Raw genomic sequence first — 17,154 nt, 5'->3', positions numbered from 1 at the left:
TCCAGAACCAACTCCTTGGAGCCAGCCTGCAGCATCTATTGTGACCCCTGGAACCCCCTATTGAAAAGCTTTGCACACCCAGCCTTGTGTTTGCACCTGGCCGCCCCTGTGGCACTGAGGGTGTAGGATTGGTGTCTAACTGTGTATGATTGGTGCCTACCTGTGTCCCCCCTGCCCAGTGCTCAACCTAAACCTTCGAGGCCTGCTCTCCGAAGATGCGGGTACTTAACTGAAAGTAGATCTTTTCCAAGCACCCCCAGTCCTCATAGGATTCCAAGGCCAACCCAACAAAAACTCAACTATGCACCCAGCCGGCCAGGTGCTGCTGGTGGTGCACTTTTGGAGTCAACCTAAACCTCCACCTATGGACAGCCTAACCTCCGGAGACTGAAGTCCTAAGTCGTGTACTTACCTGTTAACTATACTAATACGCTCCAACCCCTCACCCTGGACTCCTCTGGAATATTGCAGGGTAAACTTTGGAAATAAAAGTTTTAGACTTACCTGTAAACTGCTTTATTTACAAAACAACTAAGTACATTTGATACATATGCCAGATAGCTATTGACAACTGTACTTACCTGCACAAAGTTCTAGTAGTAAAGTAACAAAATATATAACAATTGGGCTGGAGTTAGTCATTGAGTGTGTGCCTCATTTCTTGACTGTACAATAAATGCTTTGCACTACCATCTGATAAGCCTAACTGCTCGACCACACTACCACAAAAGAGAGCATTAGTATTATCTACTTTAGGCTCTGGGGAACCCCTGGGCTCTGTGCACACTATCTCTCATTTTAATATAGTATATACAGAGCCAGCTTCCTACAGTTATGCCTTAGTGTTCCTGCCACGTCAAGATGGGTAGAGCCTCTTGACTAAGGTTCCACAACCCCACTCCGGCCTTCTTGTTGCAGTAACATATGGCAGTGGAGTTGTCCGTGAAAACCTGCACCACTTCCCCTTTTAGAGAGGGAAGAAATGCTTTCAATGCAAGCCTGACCACCCGGAGCTCCAAAAGGCTGATGTGGAGCCTGGACTCTGCCTGAGACCTCGGATCTCCACCTCTCCCATGTGGCCGCCCCTTCCCAGAAGTGACGCATCTGTCACTACTGTAAGATCAGGTTTGGGAAGAGCGGGATCTGTCACTGACCCAATCACAATTGGAAAGCCACCACTGCAGAGCTTGCACAGTTCCCTCAGAGCTGGATCATGTAGGAGAGGTTTCCCTGATGCTGCGCCCACTGGAACTTCAGGTCCACTGCAGAGCCCACATATGCCATCTGGCATGTGTCAAAAGCAGGATGCAGGAGACCGTGAGGCCCAGCAGCCTCAGCCGTTCTCACTGAAATCCAGGATTGAGGCTGAAACATCGGAATCATAGCTTGAAACCACACTGTGTCCAGAACAGCTCCGATGAAGGGGAGCATCTGAGGAGTCAGGTGTGACTTCGGCATGTTTATAGTGAGCATGAAAAAGTGCAGAAGGTTTGCCATAGTCTGAAGTTGGGAGGAGACCGTCTGGGGAGTCCTCGCCTTCAACAGTCAGTCGTCGAAATACAGGAAAACTGAAACCCCCAATCTGTGCAGATGAGCTGTAACCACTGCCATCACTTTCGTGAACACCTGAGGGGCGCTGTTAGGGCTGAAGGGGAGTACGGTAAATTGAAAGAGCTCATGGCCTGCCACGGATCGCAAGAAATGTCTGGGCAGGCAGGACAGGTATATGAAGTAAGCGTCTTGCACTTCCAACACTACCATCTGGTCTCCAGGTTCCAAGGGAGATGGGACCTGAGCCAGGGTGAGCATTATGAATTTCTCCTTCTTGAGGACGAGATTGAGGCCCCGGAAGTCTAGAATAGGGCGAAGGCCCTTGTTCTTGGGCACCAGAAAGTAGCAAGTATAACAACCACAACCTACTTGTGGCGCAGGGACCCTTTCTATGGTTCCCTTGTCCAAAAGAGCCACAACTTCCTCATGGAGAAGTGCCAAATTATCCTCTGAGAAACAGCCGTAAGACAGTGGCATGGTTGGAGGTGCAGTCTCCAAGGGGAGGAAGTAGCCCCTTCAGACTATTTGCAAAACCCACCTGTCTGTCATGATGGATTCCCAGTGGGGCAGGTGATGGTGAATCCTGCCTCCTACTGGTCCAGGACGGGGGGCCAGCCTAGGAGGGTATGGAGGCAGCAGTGGGGGCGGACTGGGCAGACCTCTGGCTCCCTGACCCACGAATGTGAGATTCCACAGCCACATTGGCTGAATAGCATGTGTGGCTCAGTGGTAGGTAGGGAAAGGATGCAAGACCGAGCCCCTTCTGTGGCCACAAAAGGGGCAAAAAGCAGACAAACAGCTTGCAAGATGATGGCCCAGGCCTCCTCCGGGACCTGTGGCAACACCTGCGCAACTGTATTCAATAATGAATGGGTGTAGCAGCGTAAGAGGCATGCAGTGTTCATGGACTGCAATGGCAGACTGGAGGAAGAAAACATCTTCCCAAGCTGATCCATTCTTTTTGATTCCCTATCCAGGGGGTGAGGATGGGAATGTGCCAGACGATTAAGAAGCCTTGATGACAAGGCTCAGGTGTAGGGTGTTGAGACAGGAATTTAGGATCTGTTGAGACAGGAATTTAGGGTCTTTTGACACAGGCCGATTGCTGCGGGTGATTGCCCTATTCACAGGAGCCCCTATGCTGGGTCTGGCCAGAAACCCAGAAGGACGTCAGTGAGGGCTTTATTGAAGGGTAAAAAGGGTTCCAAAGTGTAAGCCCCAGGCTGAAGTACCTTAGTCAGGAGGTTAGTCCTGACCACCACAAAAGGAAGGTCGAGGCCGAGGACCTCAGCTGCCCTACTCATTACCATAGGATATGATGCTCCCTCCGCTGTAGCCACACTAGGGGGAGAAAGCATGCCAGCATCTGGCGAAGTATCCAGACCACTAGCCTCACCCAATTCCTTTGCCTATTGACCATCAGGGGTGTCAAGCTGGTATTCCAGAGGGTCCAGTGACCCCTCCAAACCTTCCCCAGAATCATACCCATAGTAAATCTGGTCAGAATCTAACATGGGGGGAGAAGACCCCATTGAAGTCTGATCTGGCGTAGAGCGACGCCGTTCCGACTCCAGGTCGCTGGGGATCAGGATTGGGTAGACAGCAGTGTCAGGAGCTTCAACATCTTTGCTGGCAGCAGGGAAGGTTGCGTTAGCACGACCGGTGTCGACAGATCCAAAAACAGATGCAGAGGGGCCCTCAGTGGCCGGAGCCGCCAGCACAGAACTTGAGGGGCCCCCAAAGATAAGGTGCATGGCCTTCAACTGGGCAAGCACAGAGCTCAGCAGACAGAGGCCTAGAGCGTCAAAACTCTTCTTGTGTCGCATCGGCAGCGCAATGGGGTGAAGTCTAACAACGTTTGGCTTTCTTCAACTTCTTTTATTGACCAGAGTGACCCAAAGATTTGGAATGGGATGACGGAGTGGTGATGACTCTGTGAGCAGTTTCAAGACCTTCCTCTCGAACGAGACGAGGAGCGATGTGGAGTCATGCGCTGGGCTGCCTAGAGCTTTAGGGATTGCTCCCTTTCAAGCCTTCGGTTTCATGGCCCGGCACTCTGAGCATGACTTCGGGTCATGGTTGCGCTTCAGGCACCACAAGCACACGAGGTGAGGATCCATCATCAATGACATTCATGCGGTTTGAACCTGGTCTTCCGTGACGTCCCTCGACACCAAAAATCATCAAAAATTACAACAACAAAAAAAAATCAAAGTTAGTCAAAAAGTGACTAAAAGTAGCTCTTCCCCAGATCTGCGTGGAAAGAACAGAATGGACGTCAGTGTGCCGCCTATGTGACTAAGACATCATCACGGCAACCACCATGCCAACAAAAGACGTAGTCGACCAACTCCCCCCGATGGCGCACAAGGGTACTGCTCAAAGAAAAATCTGCAGATCCATTCTGACGCCTGGGGAAATTTCAAGGTAAGGAATCTGCCACTAGAAGTCTCCATCAGATAGCGAGGACATACTGAATGAAAGATTATGGATTGTTATTTGTGGAACTGATTTGAGAGATGTGAATTGTAACCACGATCTTCTTTAGTAATCAGATGACAATCTGATATCACTATTGGACTACAGTCTATTGAGACACTTATGCTCTGTCTGATTTTTTATTTTTTTATTAGGAGGCCGTTGTATACTATTCGGATAAATCCTCAGCTCTTTTTTGCTAGACAACTCTTCTGCAAAATTTTGTAAAGCGTCTTAGAGTGTTCATACCTCCATCACTAAGAGGCCATTGTATTAGCAACCTTAAGGGCAGTGGCCACAGTACCACAGGTCTTTTTATCCATGGAGTTCATTTTACTGCTTTATCTATTCGTGAACCCAATATTACTGAAGCCAAGAAGTAGTGTATTCAGATCAGTGACACTTTGACCAAGGCGGCTTAGGGTCAAGCTAAAGCAATAATTGTAGCAGCTGTTGAAGATCAGACTGCTACAATGTTCTGTAATTTCACTTTTAGCGGAAAAGTAAATTCAGCAAAATATCAGCCCTGATAGGCTATTTGGAAGGAGCTTGCTTTTTTTTTTTTTTGAAATTTTTTTTAAGACTGTACATGTTCATTTTGCGCACCCTCTTTGGAATGAATTTGTTGATTACATTTTCCAGGAAGCCTGCATGCACTGAGGAATCATTTTAACGTTTGGGATGATAAATGAAGACTCAATGGTGCAGAACCTCATTGTAAGAGAGGAGGCATTTAGTGGAAGTCTAGTCCAAACTGGCAAATCAAGCGTTTACATTTCTGAGACTGTTAAGACTACAGTGTTCCAGCTTGATGGACCTGATGAAGTGTTTGAAGGCTATTGCAAAGACAGATGCGTGGTCTGTGAATGGGAAGAAAAATTTTCTGATAGAAGAGGACACACCTAATAAGTAAGGATTAAAATTTTACTCCTGTGAATGTCAGGAATGCAGCAAAGGAAGTTGACTGATACTGCCCACCTCAAACTTCTAGTATAGTTCTATATCACAGGTGATTACTACTTCATGAAGTACATTTGAAAAGTCTTTTCTACACCAACTGTCTAATGATTAACTAATTCAAGCAACTGTCGGTGAAGAGGTCCTATGTGATGTGGATGTTTAGAGATGGATTTTGAGCTCATGAGGGAATATCTCAGCTACTGTCTAGGAGGGGAATGTGGATGAAAGAAGAAAGTTGTGAAAGCAAACAAGAAAGAGCACTAAAGCTAGGAGTAAGTACTTTAAGAGGTATCTACTGACAGGGCACTGAAGGGGGGTTGAGGCTCCAGGAATGGTAGCAGAGAACACATAAGGTCAATGTGGATTTGAAAGGTGAAGCAGAGACTGATACCTTATTTTAAATTGCTCTTTATGAGGTGTAGGCAAGGTGAAAACTTAAGACATTGATCCAGGAAAAGAGTAAGAGTCAAGACTTGAGTGGTGTGGGTGGTCTACAGTTGTGCTGTCAGCATGCAACTACAACAGCAGCACCAGATGACTTAATAGGGAAAAAGAGTGTTTTGGTATAGATTGTTAGGGAGGTGATACTTCAGATGGGATGTACTAGACATATGAAAAGAAATAAAGATGAACGATAGGGGGGTTCGTCATTTGTAGAAAGCATATTAAAGTGGCAGAAAAGTGAATGATATGAATAGAGATGAGAAACTGGTGGGAGGATCAAAAAGTAGGTCATCCAATGAGGACATAATGCAGGTTTAAGGTCTGGAAGTAAGAATGTCTTGAATGGAGAGCATGTGAAGGCTTAAGTGCCAAAAGGACAGAGGTAGCTATGTAGCTAAGAGTAAGGTGAAATAGCTCAGAGGATGGTGTAGAATTGAAAAGGAGCTGAAGAATGTTTCAAAGATATTGGAGATGAGCTTTAAGTACTGGCACATGAGGAGATTATGTGGAGGTAAGAGATGGAAAGTGACCAAGCAGAAGTTGAACAACTGTAGTAAGTAGTATAAGTCATGCACAGCAGGCTGGGAATATTCTGACATTGGTATAGTGCAAAATTGGCAGATGTTGGCAAATAAAGGCGAGGAATTGAAGTGTGTACTCTAAAATTAAGATAACTCAGACAAGGCTCTGTATTCTGTGCCGTTTCAACCTGCGGTAGACAGGCGAGATTAACAGCAGGACCACAGATCACAGTACAGGCAGTAAACAGTCCAATTACACACATGAGTAAACACACCACCCAAGTACAGTAAAACACAAATGTGATTCGCCTCTGAGTCCCACGCCAAAGAAGTGTGCTTGGAGCTGCAACACACACACAAACACCATTATTTAAATTGTAGACCTATCAAGGTACAATATGGGCACAACAGCAGCATTCTGGCCACATTTAACTATGACACCTACGTAGATTTAACACTAGTATTATGGTGGGCTAGAAAGGTTATTACAAAAATCTCTCACACTCTCTCTCACACTCTCTCTCACACTCTCTCTCACACACACTCTCACACACACTCTCACACACACTCTCACACACACTCTCACACACACTCTCACACACACTCTCACACACACTCTCACACACACTCTCACACACACTCTCACTCACACTCTCTCTCACACTCTCTCTCACACTCTCTCTCACACTCTCTCTCACACTCTCTCTCACACTCTCTCTCACACACACTCTCACACTCTCTCTCACACACACTCTCACACACACTCTCACACTCTCACACACACTCTCACACTCTCTCTCACACACACTCTCACACACACTCTCACACTCTCACACACACTCTCACACTCTCTCTCACACACACTCTCACACACTCACACTCTCTCTCACACTCACTCTCACACTCTCTCTCACACACACTCTCACACTCACTCTCACACTCACTCTCACACTCACTCTCACACTCACTCTCACACTCTCTCTCACACACACTCTCACACTCACTCTCACACACACTCTCACACTCACTCTCACACACACTCTCACACACACTCTCACACACACTCTCACACTCTCTCTCACACTCTCTCTCACACTCTCTCTCACACTCTCTCTCACACTCTCTCTCACACTCTCTCTCACACTCTCTCTCACACTCTCTCTCACACTCTCTCTCACACTCTCTCTCACACTCTCTCTCACACTCTCTCTCACACTCTCTCTCACACTCTCTCTCACACTCTCTCTCACACTCTCTCTCACACTCTCTCTCACACTCTCTCTCACACTCTCTCTCACACTCTCTCTCACACTCTCTCTCACACTCTCTCTCACACTCTCTCTCACACTCTCTCTCACACTCTCTCTCACACTCTCTCTCACACTCTCTCACACTCTCTCTCACACTCTCTCTCACACTCTCTCTCACACTCTCTCTCACACTCTCTCTCACACTCTCTCTCACACTCTCTCTCACACTCTCTCTCACACTCTCTCTCACACTCTCTCTCACACTCTCTCTCACACTCTCTCTCACACTCTCTCTCTCACACTCTCTCTCTCACACTCTCTCTCTCTCTCACTCTCACTCTCTCACTCTCACTCTCACTCTCTCACTCTCTCAATCTCTCACTCTCTCAATCTCTCACTCTCTCAATCTCTCTCTCTCAATCTCTCTCTCTCAATCTCTCTCTCTCAATCTCTCTCTCTCAATCTCTCTCTCTCAATCTCTCTCTCTCAATCTCTCTCTCTCAATCTCTCTCTCTCTCTCAATCTCTCTCTCTCAATCTCTCTCTCTCAATCTCTCTCTCTCTCAATCTCTCTCTCTCAATCTCTCTCTCTCAATCTCTCTCTCTCAATCTCTCTCTCTCATCACGCAGGCCCAGAGGGGAAAGCAAAGGGATATGTATATACTTTTATCCATGAGGAATGCAAGAGGTTTATTAAAATCAAATAGAAGTACAACTTGAATCAGTGCAAAAAGTTGAAACATAAGTATGGTTTTTAAAAGCAGGGGAAGCAATGGGGTCTTTCACTCACTGCTCTTTCATGGTCAAACAGGGAGGAAACAGGAAGTCAGCCAAAGGGATGCCAGGGCAAAGCAGAGAATTAGGAACATTATGTCATGTGATTCCTAGCAGCCAACGAGAGTTATCCAACAGTGGGTAACATTTTGGCCAAGCAGGTCTTACTGAGTAGATGTGCCCCAACCTTTCAATTTTGCAAATGAAAGACAGTGAAAAGGCTCACAATAGGCTGACAAAGTACTAGCTTGAACTGTCCAAAGGGAAATTGTTAACAGATAACGTCAGCCCAATTGCCGAATCACACTACACAGATTGAGAATCAAAACACTGGAAGAAGCATAAGGCTGACATTTTTGAGAGGTACCAAAAACCCTTAAACCTTTTGTAAAAACTTCTTAATGCTCCATTAAAGTGCTTGTTAATTAGACTACACGTGGATGCACTTTACAACATTGTGGATGCTAATCACATGCATACTTAAATTACACTTCTAATGTTTGCAGGAGGGTCAGCAAAAAAATAACCTACCTTGTTGTGAGAATTTGCTGTAAATTTTTAAATCTACAATCCTTTGATCTAGTTGGACCCAATAGTTTTCTGAAAGCTCCAATTTGCTATAATAAAGTCTTGTTGTGCCTGTTGACCAATCAGTAAAATCAATCAATGTTTAGACAATTGTTTTGCAGTCTGCAGGTACAATAGGCATCAATTAAGTAACTACAAAGCCATGAAATAAGATACATTTAAGAAACACATTCAAGCACACAGTTACTTTTGTGTTGACAGTGAAGAGAAACTTAAAAGAATTTGGATGTAGGTGTAGAAAGGAAAAACGTGGTTCATACTCAACATTTGCTGTCTAAGGCTTTCATGAAACAATTTAAAAAAAAAAACACTTTGGTTACATTGGTGTTCGATTAATTATCATACAGTGTATGATGTTCATGATTTCAACTGCATAATTTGAAAGATTAATTGTGGTTTTTGACAGCACACAAGCAGCATAATTGCATAATTAGAGTATTATAAATATCCATGGCATGTTTCCATCTAAAATCACTTTTCCCCTCAATGGAATCAACTATTTTCTGAATCCCAAAATATCTGGAGGGAGGAATACAGACAGAGGTAAGACATTTTTCACTTTTGAAGTAGGGGGTAGAACTTTAAAGTATTTTACCCGACCCACAGAGGGTGGTGTTGGAGGGGGAGGTAAGTGTGGAAGAGGTGGTGACTGCCCTTCGTGATGTGTCTAGCGGGAGGAGGCCCAGGCCCGGATGGTCTTCCGTTGGAGTATTAGGAGGCCTGTTTTGCACTGCTTGCTCCCAGCCTGCTGGAGACATTTCATGTGGCTTACAGATGGGATGGGGGAATGTGGTGGATTGGGGGGGGTTGAAGTTGCTGCCGGATATACACAGGATGCTCTAATAGTTGTGATCCCCACGCACACCAAGAATTGGGGGTGGGGGGCGGGTTGGAACCCGGGATGTTACCATCCACTATTGATGCTAGGAGTGGATACAAAAATACTCTCAAAGATACTGGTGACATGGCGGCTAGGAGTTGTGACTGGTCTAGTCACAGAGGACCAGTGTGGGTTCATGCTGGAGTGGGAAACACTTGACCCCTCTCACGTGATGCATTCAGTTCTGGTGATGGATGTGGACGCTGTACTTGTGGTGCTTCATATTGAGAAGACGTTCAGTACTCTGATCTGAGGGTATCTCTGGGAGATACTTCAACACAAGGGGATAGGGCATGGTTTCCTGTTCTGGATGTGTTTCCTGTATGCTGGCCTCACCGCTAGAGTGTGGACGGGGAACATTGTATCTGGGCATGTTCAGGTATGGAGGGGCACGAGGCAGGGGTATCAGTTGTCCCCGTTGCTCTTCACATTAGCATTGAAGCCCCTGGTGACCCATCTACGACAGGACCTTGATGATTGGGGTATATGGCTTTGGAACTCAAATCATGTTGTCTCTATGTATGCAGAAAATATTAATTTACCTAAGCCACCTGGATTGCTCGGTAAGGATGTCGTCGGAAATTCTGGAAGAGGTTGGGCGGGCATCTGGCTTACATGTGAATAAACAGAAGACTATTCTTTTCACTCTGAGGAGGCTAGCAGAGTGGCTGGCAAAGGATCTGCCTGAGATGGGGCTTCCTTTGGAGAGAGTTTCCAGTATATCTGCATTTAAATTGTGCATACGAAGAGGTGCCAACACAATCTTATTATGGGCTGAGTGCTTATCGGATTACGTGCCTCCATTAGGTTCTGGGATATGCTACAGCTTTTGGTGATAGGCTGGGTGGCCGGCCCTAAACAAGATGGTAGTTCTTCCTCACTGCTTGTATGTACTTCAGAACACTTTCTGTGATATACCGATGTCAACATTGTCGGCCCTAAATAGCCTTCTAGTCTACTTGGTTTGGGTGGGGAGGAGGAGCAGAGTCAAACTCGATATCCTGGAGCTGGACACCTGTGAGGGTGGGCTGGGTCTGCCAGACCTGCAAATGTATTACATGGCCGGATAGCTGCAGTGTGCTGTGGAAGGAGGAAACTGGGAGAAACTGCTCATGGCCAGGCTGGTGGAGAACCCTGATCAATCCAGATACCAGATGAGTGGGGTGCAAGTTCCAGCAGTGTCCATATATAGTGCAGGAGGTGGCCAAGCTTTGGAAGTTGGCAGTGAAACATGTACTGGGGAGCCCCCCCCCCATCCCCATCGGCGAGGCTACTACCACCCTTGTACCCTTCCAGCGCATACAGACCCTGATGGATATGTCCCAATATACGGTAGGTTGGTGTCACCGGGTGGGAGACCTATATCAAAATAGTGCTTTTATGGTGGAGGCCTTTCAGTCTGCATCAGTTGCGACCAGGCAAGTTCCTTCAGTACGCTAAACTCTCCAGCATGGTCTGGAAGATATGGGCAGACTTCCCGAATGAACCGGCGGACACTACAATGCCGAATTTAAGGTTTGAAAAGGGCCTGAACTCCTGTTTGTATGCAGCACTTACGGGGGACAAATGCAAAGATGTAGAGGCTGCCTGTAATAGTTGGAATGACAACCTGGGAGACCGGCTCATGAAGGGGGAGTGGAAACCTGTGCATGCCCAGATACAGGATACAGCTAGTAATGCACAATTGAAGTTGACTCAGTTCTTTTACTTCTACCATGCTTACCTCACGCCACAGCGCCTGCATATGATTTTCCAGACTAGAGCCGGTGAGTGCCCCAGGTAGAGAGGTACTTCTGCTCACTTCTTACACACGATATGAGAATGCCCCAGGTTTGGAGAATTCTGTATAGTGGTAGTGGGAATAGGGTACCAAAGGGTGACAGGCAACAGGAATGAGAGGACTGTCCGGCATTGCCTTCTCAGGCTCCTCCTGTCCCCCACTAAAGGGAGAAAGATGGGGTACGTGTTTGCACATTACAATCCACTGGGCTAGGCCTTTGCCACCGCCACCTGGCTGATGGCTGGCAGACCTACAGGAGTGGGTGGTGGCAAAGGAATGCAGACTGAAAACAATTAGAGTGGACGAACACACGGAGCAAGGCGTGGAGCTTTGAGGGGGGTATGTTGGAGCAATTGGTGGCTGCACACTCAAAAATCACATAACAGAATGCAGGGCAGAAATAGGTCAGAATTAACAACTTTTGCACATTTAACCAATCGTCAAGTTAAACAAACAAGGCATTAGTGGCTCTAAATGTTGGATCACTACATTTTTAGAATCAAACTTCACCTACGAAGATGGGAAACCTACAATTATGGTAGATTTTCAACCATCGTAAGTTTAGAGTTTTGTGTGGGAAGGTGGAGCTTCAGATGGGTGGCTCTGCAAAATATATGGAAAATCTACAAATTTAATTTCTGGGGTTATTTACATATAATTTGCCCGATTCAGGAAATTCCTGCAAAGTAACAGCTTCAAAGTTGTGAATTGGGTGAGTGGAAGGGTGGGCGCTGAAATATTTCATATAAAGAAAAATCCACTGTCTAATTTCTGGAAGACTTGTGAAAAAGGAAAATCTCTTCTAAAAATAGGAGAAAAGCAACAGGAGTAGATTTCCATATGTTGTTGACATGGTGTGAGTATTTGAAGAAAATCAGTGAGGGCCATGTATACATTGGAAAAGGGCTGCTTTTTCTTTTCCAGCACAGGGAAATGAAGGATAGAATTTACTTATGACTCAAAGGTTCCTGTTATTTTATTGGGCTCCACTGAACTAACCCCAGAAAAAACATTTTCATACTTAAATTTTAGCAAAAGGAGCCTGCGGACAAAGTGCAAGAACCTGTTGAAGTTATCCAATTAAAAATTACAATGGGGAAAAAATAGGTATAACATCTATGGGAAAAGTGATCCAGGTATAATTTAAAGACCACCACAGATAAATCATTGCAGATATTTGTAATACAACTAAGTCACTGTTTACTTGGCTTAGTTGCCTTATAAAGTGAATACTAACCTTTGAAGGGTGCACTGACACTTTCCTGGTAGAACTGAGCTTTATAAATGTGTAAAATAAACAATTCTAGCTTATTAGTAGAGCTTTGTGAATCAGATGCAATGTTTTTGAATTTCAATATATTGACAGTTTCATGTATTTACTTGTCAACTTGTAGGATTAATTATTTTTTATTGATTAATAATATTGTGTAGGAAGTTTAGTACCCTTTTGTAAATACTAGAAACGATCAATATCTTGATGACAAGCCAGTTCACTCATTTAGGATTGGCAATATTAGACTGAAAGTAGCCACAAGGATTCTTGCAAAGATCTTGGCATCCATATCAAACGATATCATCCGGCAAAAAAAGGAATGGGTCTTTCCTTGGAACAGAAATCACCATCGGAGCTTCCCAAATCGTAGCATTAATTAAGAGGGATTTAACAAAATAGTTACACAGTCTTAAAGTCTAGGGGAAGCAGGACAAAACCTTTTAAACAGCTTTGAAGCAATCAAGTCCCCGAATGTTTTCCTTTTCAAATTGGCAATAACCATCACCTCCTGTTTTGATGGGGAGGACTTGGGCAACTTCGTTATCAGTTGATGATATTTGTACACAAGTTTATTTTAGATACGACTTGCCTCTGCCTTGTTGGGATCCCCTACACTGTAAAGCCTGTTGCAAAAGGAACTAGAAAACGTTATGTCCTGATTGCCAGTGTCCATACTCCCAGACTCATCTTTTATCAAGTTGGCTCTATCGTTCATTATCTCTACCCTAAGCCTGCAGGCCAGTAAACGTGCATCCTTAGTTTTTTCACTGTAGAAGCACAGCTTAGTCCTCGTTTCTCAGCCCTATCTGTGTCAAGGGGCCTTTACTCGGGCTCTCACTATAGCAAGTTTCTTCCAGATCTTCACTGAGCCCTTCTTTTTGTAACTCCTTTCCAGTTCCTTCAACTGTACTTCCAGTTTCTTCATGATTTCAGCACTTCCTTTAGTCAGTTTGGCAGAGGCTGCCATTAACTATCCCTTAATGTTATAGGCTCAGCTCCAGTGGTTGGCCAGATGGTTGTCAGGACTGAACTTAGGGAAAATGGGGGAGGTAGGGGATCCATATTGTAAGTGAGCACTGCTACCTGCGATGTTGGGAACCCACATGTTTTAGATGCAGAAGCTCGTACTTCTTGTAGTGGCAATGCGCTGTTGGAACGAGGCGCTTAAAAGACCAGCCAGTATGAGACTCATACCTCTGCCACTTCCATTAGTGGGCTTGCCCACACAGGTGGACGGGGGGTTCTTCACAAAGAGCCAACTGAGGAACAGGAAAGAGGGTGTAATAAAAACCACGGGGATTGCTACGCCAAGGTAAAGTTCCAGTGATTCACTTGAGCCGGTGGAGGCCACCGGTACTTATTTTATCTCAACAAATATTTGCAGAGTTCAAGAGAGGGAAAACACACAGATCTTAAAGACTAAGGAAGGGAAAGGCAGCAACACCGTCACAAAAGAGGAAAGGAGGAATCTACAGGAGTGGAATGTTCAAGCCACGTAAGAGGCATAGAGCCTCCTGACAGAAGGTCCACAACCCCACTCCACCCTACTTGTTCAGTACATGGCAATAGTGTTGTCTGAACTCCTACACCACTTTCCCTTTCAAGGAGGGAAGGAATGCCTTCAATGCAAGCCTGAGTACCCAAGCTCCAAAAGACTGATGCAGAGTCCGAATTCCACCAGAGACCTCTGATCTGCCTCTCCCATGTGGCCACCCCATCCCAGAAGTGACGAATCTGTCACAACTGTGATCTCTGGTTGGGGAAGGGTGAAGGATCTGCCTCTGACCCAAATACAATTCGATAGCAACCACTGCAGGTCTTTCGAAGTTCTCTACGAGATCTGGATTATGACAGAGATACCCCTGATGCTGCACCCATTGGATCTTCAGGTCCCACTGCAGAGCCCACATATGCCATCTGGCAGGTGTTAACAAGATGCAGGAGGCCATGAGGCCCAGCAGCCTCAGTCATTCTCACTGAAATCCAGGACAGATGCTGAAACATCAGAATCATAGCCTGAATATCCTGGACTCACGTTTTGGGGGAAGGGGATAGGCCCAAAACTGCACTGTGTCCAGAACAGCTCAGTTGAAAGGGAGCATCTGAGAAGGAGTCAGGTGTGACTTCTGCATGTTTATAGGGAACCCCAGCGAATGCAGAAGGTTCACTGTAGTCTGAAGGTGGGAGAAGACTTTCTGTGGTTCGTTCCCCTTCAAGCAGCCAGTCGTCAAGGTAGGAGAAGACTGAAACTTCTAACCTGTGCAGATGAGCTGTGACCACCATCACTTTCATGAATACCCGAGGGGTGATGGTGAGGCCAAACAGAAGCATAGTAAATTATAAGTGCTTGAGACCGGCCACAAACCTTAAGTAGCGCCTGTAGGCAGGCCGGACTGGTATATGGAAGTAAGCATCCTGAAAGTCCAATGCTACCATCCAGTCTTCTGGGTCCAAGGCAGACAGGACATGAGCCAGAGTGAGCATTTTAAACCTCTTCTTGAGGAACAGATTGAGGACCCAAAGGTCTAGGATATGACGTAGGCCCTGGTCCTTTTTGGGCACCAGAAAGTTGCAGGAATAGCAACCACAGCCTACTTCCAGCTCAGGGACCCTTTCTATGGCTCCCTTGGCCAAGAGAGCCACGACTTCCTCTCAGAGTGCCTGATGATCCTCCGGTAGGCAGCTGTAGGATGGAGGCATGGCCAGAGGGGTAGTCTCGAAAGAGAGGGAGTAACCCCTTTGGACTATTTACAAAACCCACCTGTAGGAAAGTACCCTCTTTTTGGCATGGGTACCCCACTTTTTGCCTGCTGTCCGTGTGTTTGGACTGTTCACTGGGCCGCTAATCAGGACCCCGGTGACTGCTCTTTCCCCCTAAATTTGGTTGCTTAGAACTTAGCACACCCCACAATTGGCATACTGGTGCCCCCTATAAGTCCCTAGTATATGGTACTTAGGTACCCAGGGCATTGGGGAACCAAGAGTCCCCCTTGGGCTGCAGCATGTATTGGGTCACCCATGGAAGCCCATGCAAAATGTGTCTGCACGCCTGCCATTGCAGCCTGAGTGAAAAGGTGCATGCACCCTTTCACTACAGATCACTGCACCAGGTCGCTAAGTCACTATTATGGCAGGCCCTCTTAGCCCAGAGGGCAGGGTGCAAGTACCTGCGTGAGGGGGCATCCTGCATGAGCAGAGGTGCCCCTACAAACTCCAGCTCCATTTTCCTGGACTTCGTAAGTGCGGGGAAGACGTTTTCCCCATGCACTGGACACAGGTCACTGCCTGTGTCCAGCTACATGATGGTAACTCTGAACCAGGGCATCTTACGAATCAAAAATGTCATAATCATACCCCAATAGTGTTGCCAGTATTGGTTGTATGATTTGATGCACTCAGTGGGCTCCTTAGAAGACCCCCAGCATTGCTTCTACCAGTCTTCTGCGGATTTCTGGGCAGCCCATGCTGCCGCCATCCCTCAGACAAGTTTCTGGGCCTCTACTGCTTTGACCAGGTGGGGCAGGGGAAGGCAGAACAAGTCAGAACAAAGTATTTCCTGTGGGAGTGGGAGGTAACACTGTCTCCCTTGGAAATAGGTGTTACATGGCTTGGGAGGTTTAGCTTCCCCAAGCCACCGGTATATTTTCAAGGGTACATTTGGGGTCTTTGCATAAATCTGTTTGCACCAGTCCAGGGTCCCCCAGTCGCTGCTTTGGCATGAACATGGACAAAGGAAAGGGGAGTGACCACTCCCCTGTCCATCACCACGCCGGGGGGGGGGGGGTGCCCAGAGCTCCTCCAGGTGGCCACTTCATTCTGTCATCTTGAGTCCAAGGTGGGCAGAGGCCCCTGGGAGCATATGAATGGATAGGTCGGGCAGGTGATGTCACAGCCTAATCAATCAATATATTTGTAAAGCGCACTACGTACCCGTTAGGGTTTCAACGTGCTGCGCTGCTACTGGTCGAAGAGCCAGGTCTTGAGGAGTCTTCTGAAGGTGAGTAGGTCCTGGGTTAGTCGCAGGTTGGTTGGGAGAGTGTACCATATTTTGGCGGTGAGGTAGGAGAAGGATCTGCCTCCGGATGTCTTTCGGGGGATGCAGGGGACGGTGGCGAGTGCGAGGTCTGCGGAGCTGTCGGGTGGGGGTGTAGAAGTTGAGTCTGTTGTTGAGGTAAGCAGGTCCGGTGTTGTGGAGTGCTTTGTGTGTGTGGGTGAGGCGCTTGAATGTGATCCTCTTGTCAACGGGGAGCCAGTGGAGTTCTCAGGTGGGGGGGGTGATGTGGTTGCGGCGAGGTACGTTGAGGATCAGTCGGGCGGATGCGTTTTGGATGCGTTGGAGGCACCGTAGGTGTTTTGTCGGGATGCCTGTGTATAGTGCGTTGCCGTAGTCTAGCCTGCTGCTGACGAGGGCCTATGTTACTGTTTTTCTTGTGTCTATTGGGATCCACTTGTAGATCCTGTGGAGCATGCGGAGAGTGTTGTAGCAGGAGGAGGAGACTGCGTTGACCTGTTTTGACATGGAGAGGGAGGAGTCGAGGATGAAGCCTAGATTGCGTGCGTGGTCTGTTGGTGTTGGTGGGGTTCCTAGATATGTTGGCCACCAGGAGTTGTCCCAGACGGAGGGGTTGGGTCCGAGGATGAGGACCTCCGTCTTGT

At 46.8% G+C, this 17,154-nt stretch overlaps 1 protein-coding gene across 1 annotated transcript in view; it reads right to left on the bottom strand.

Annotated features, from left to right (window-relative positions):
* Nucleotides 1–17,154, bottom strand: part of LOC138298467 (low-density lipoprotein receptor-related protein 2-like) — a 1,267,625-nt gene that overhangs the window by 171,407 nt on the left and 1,079,064 nt on the right. The window contains exon 30 of the mRNA XM_069236878.1: nt 8,509–8,616. Coding sequence (XP_069092979.1) covers nt 8,509–8,616 — 108 coding nt within the window. The remainder of the gene's footprint in view (nt 1–8,508; nt 8,617–17,154) is intronic.

The sequence above is a fragment of the Pleurodeles waltl genome, chromosome 1_2 (assembly GCF_031143425.1).
Source record: "Pleurodeles waltl isolate 20211129_DDA chromosome 1_2, aPleWal1.hap1.20221129, whole genome shotgun sequence".
In the NCBI taxonomy this organism is placed as follows: domain Eukaryota; kingdom Metazoa; phylum Chordata; class Amphibia; order Caudata; family Salamandridae; genus Pleurodeles; species Pleurodeles waltl.
This window is presented reverse-complemented; position numbering and strand designations above follow the sequence as displayed.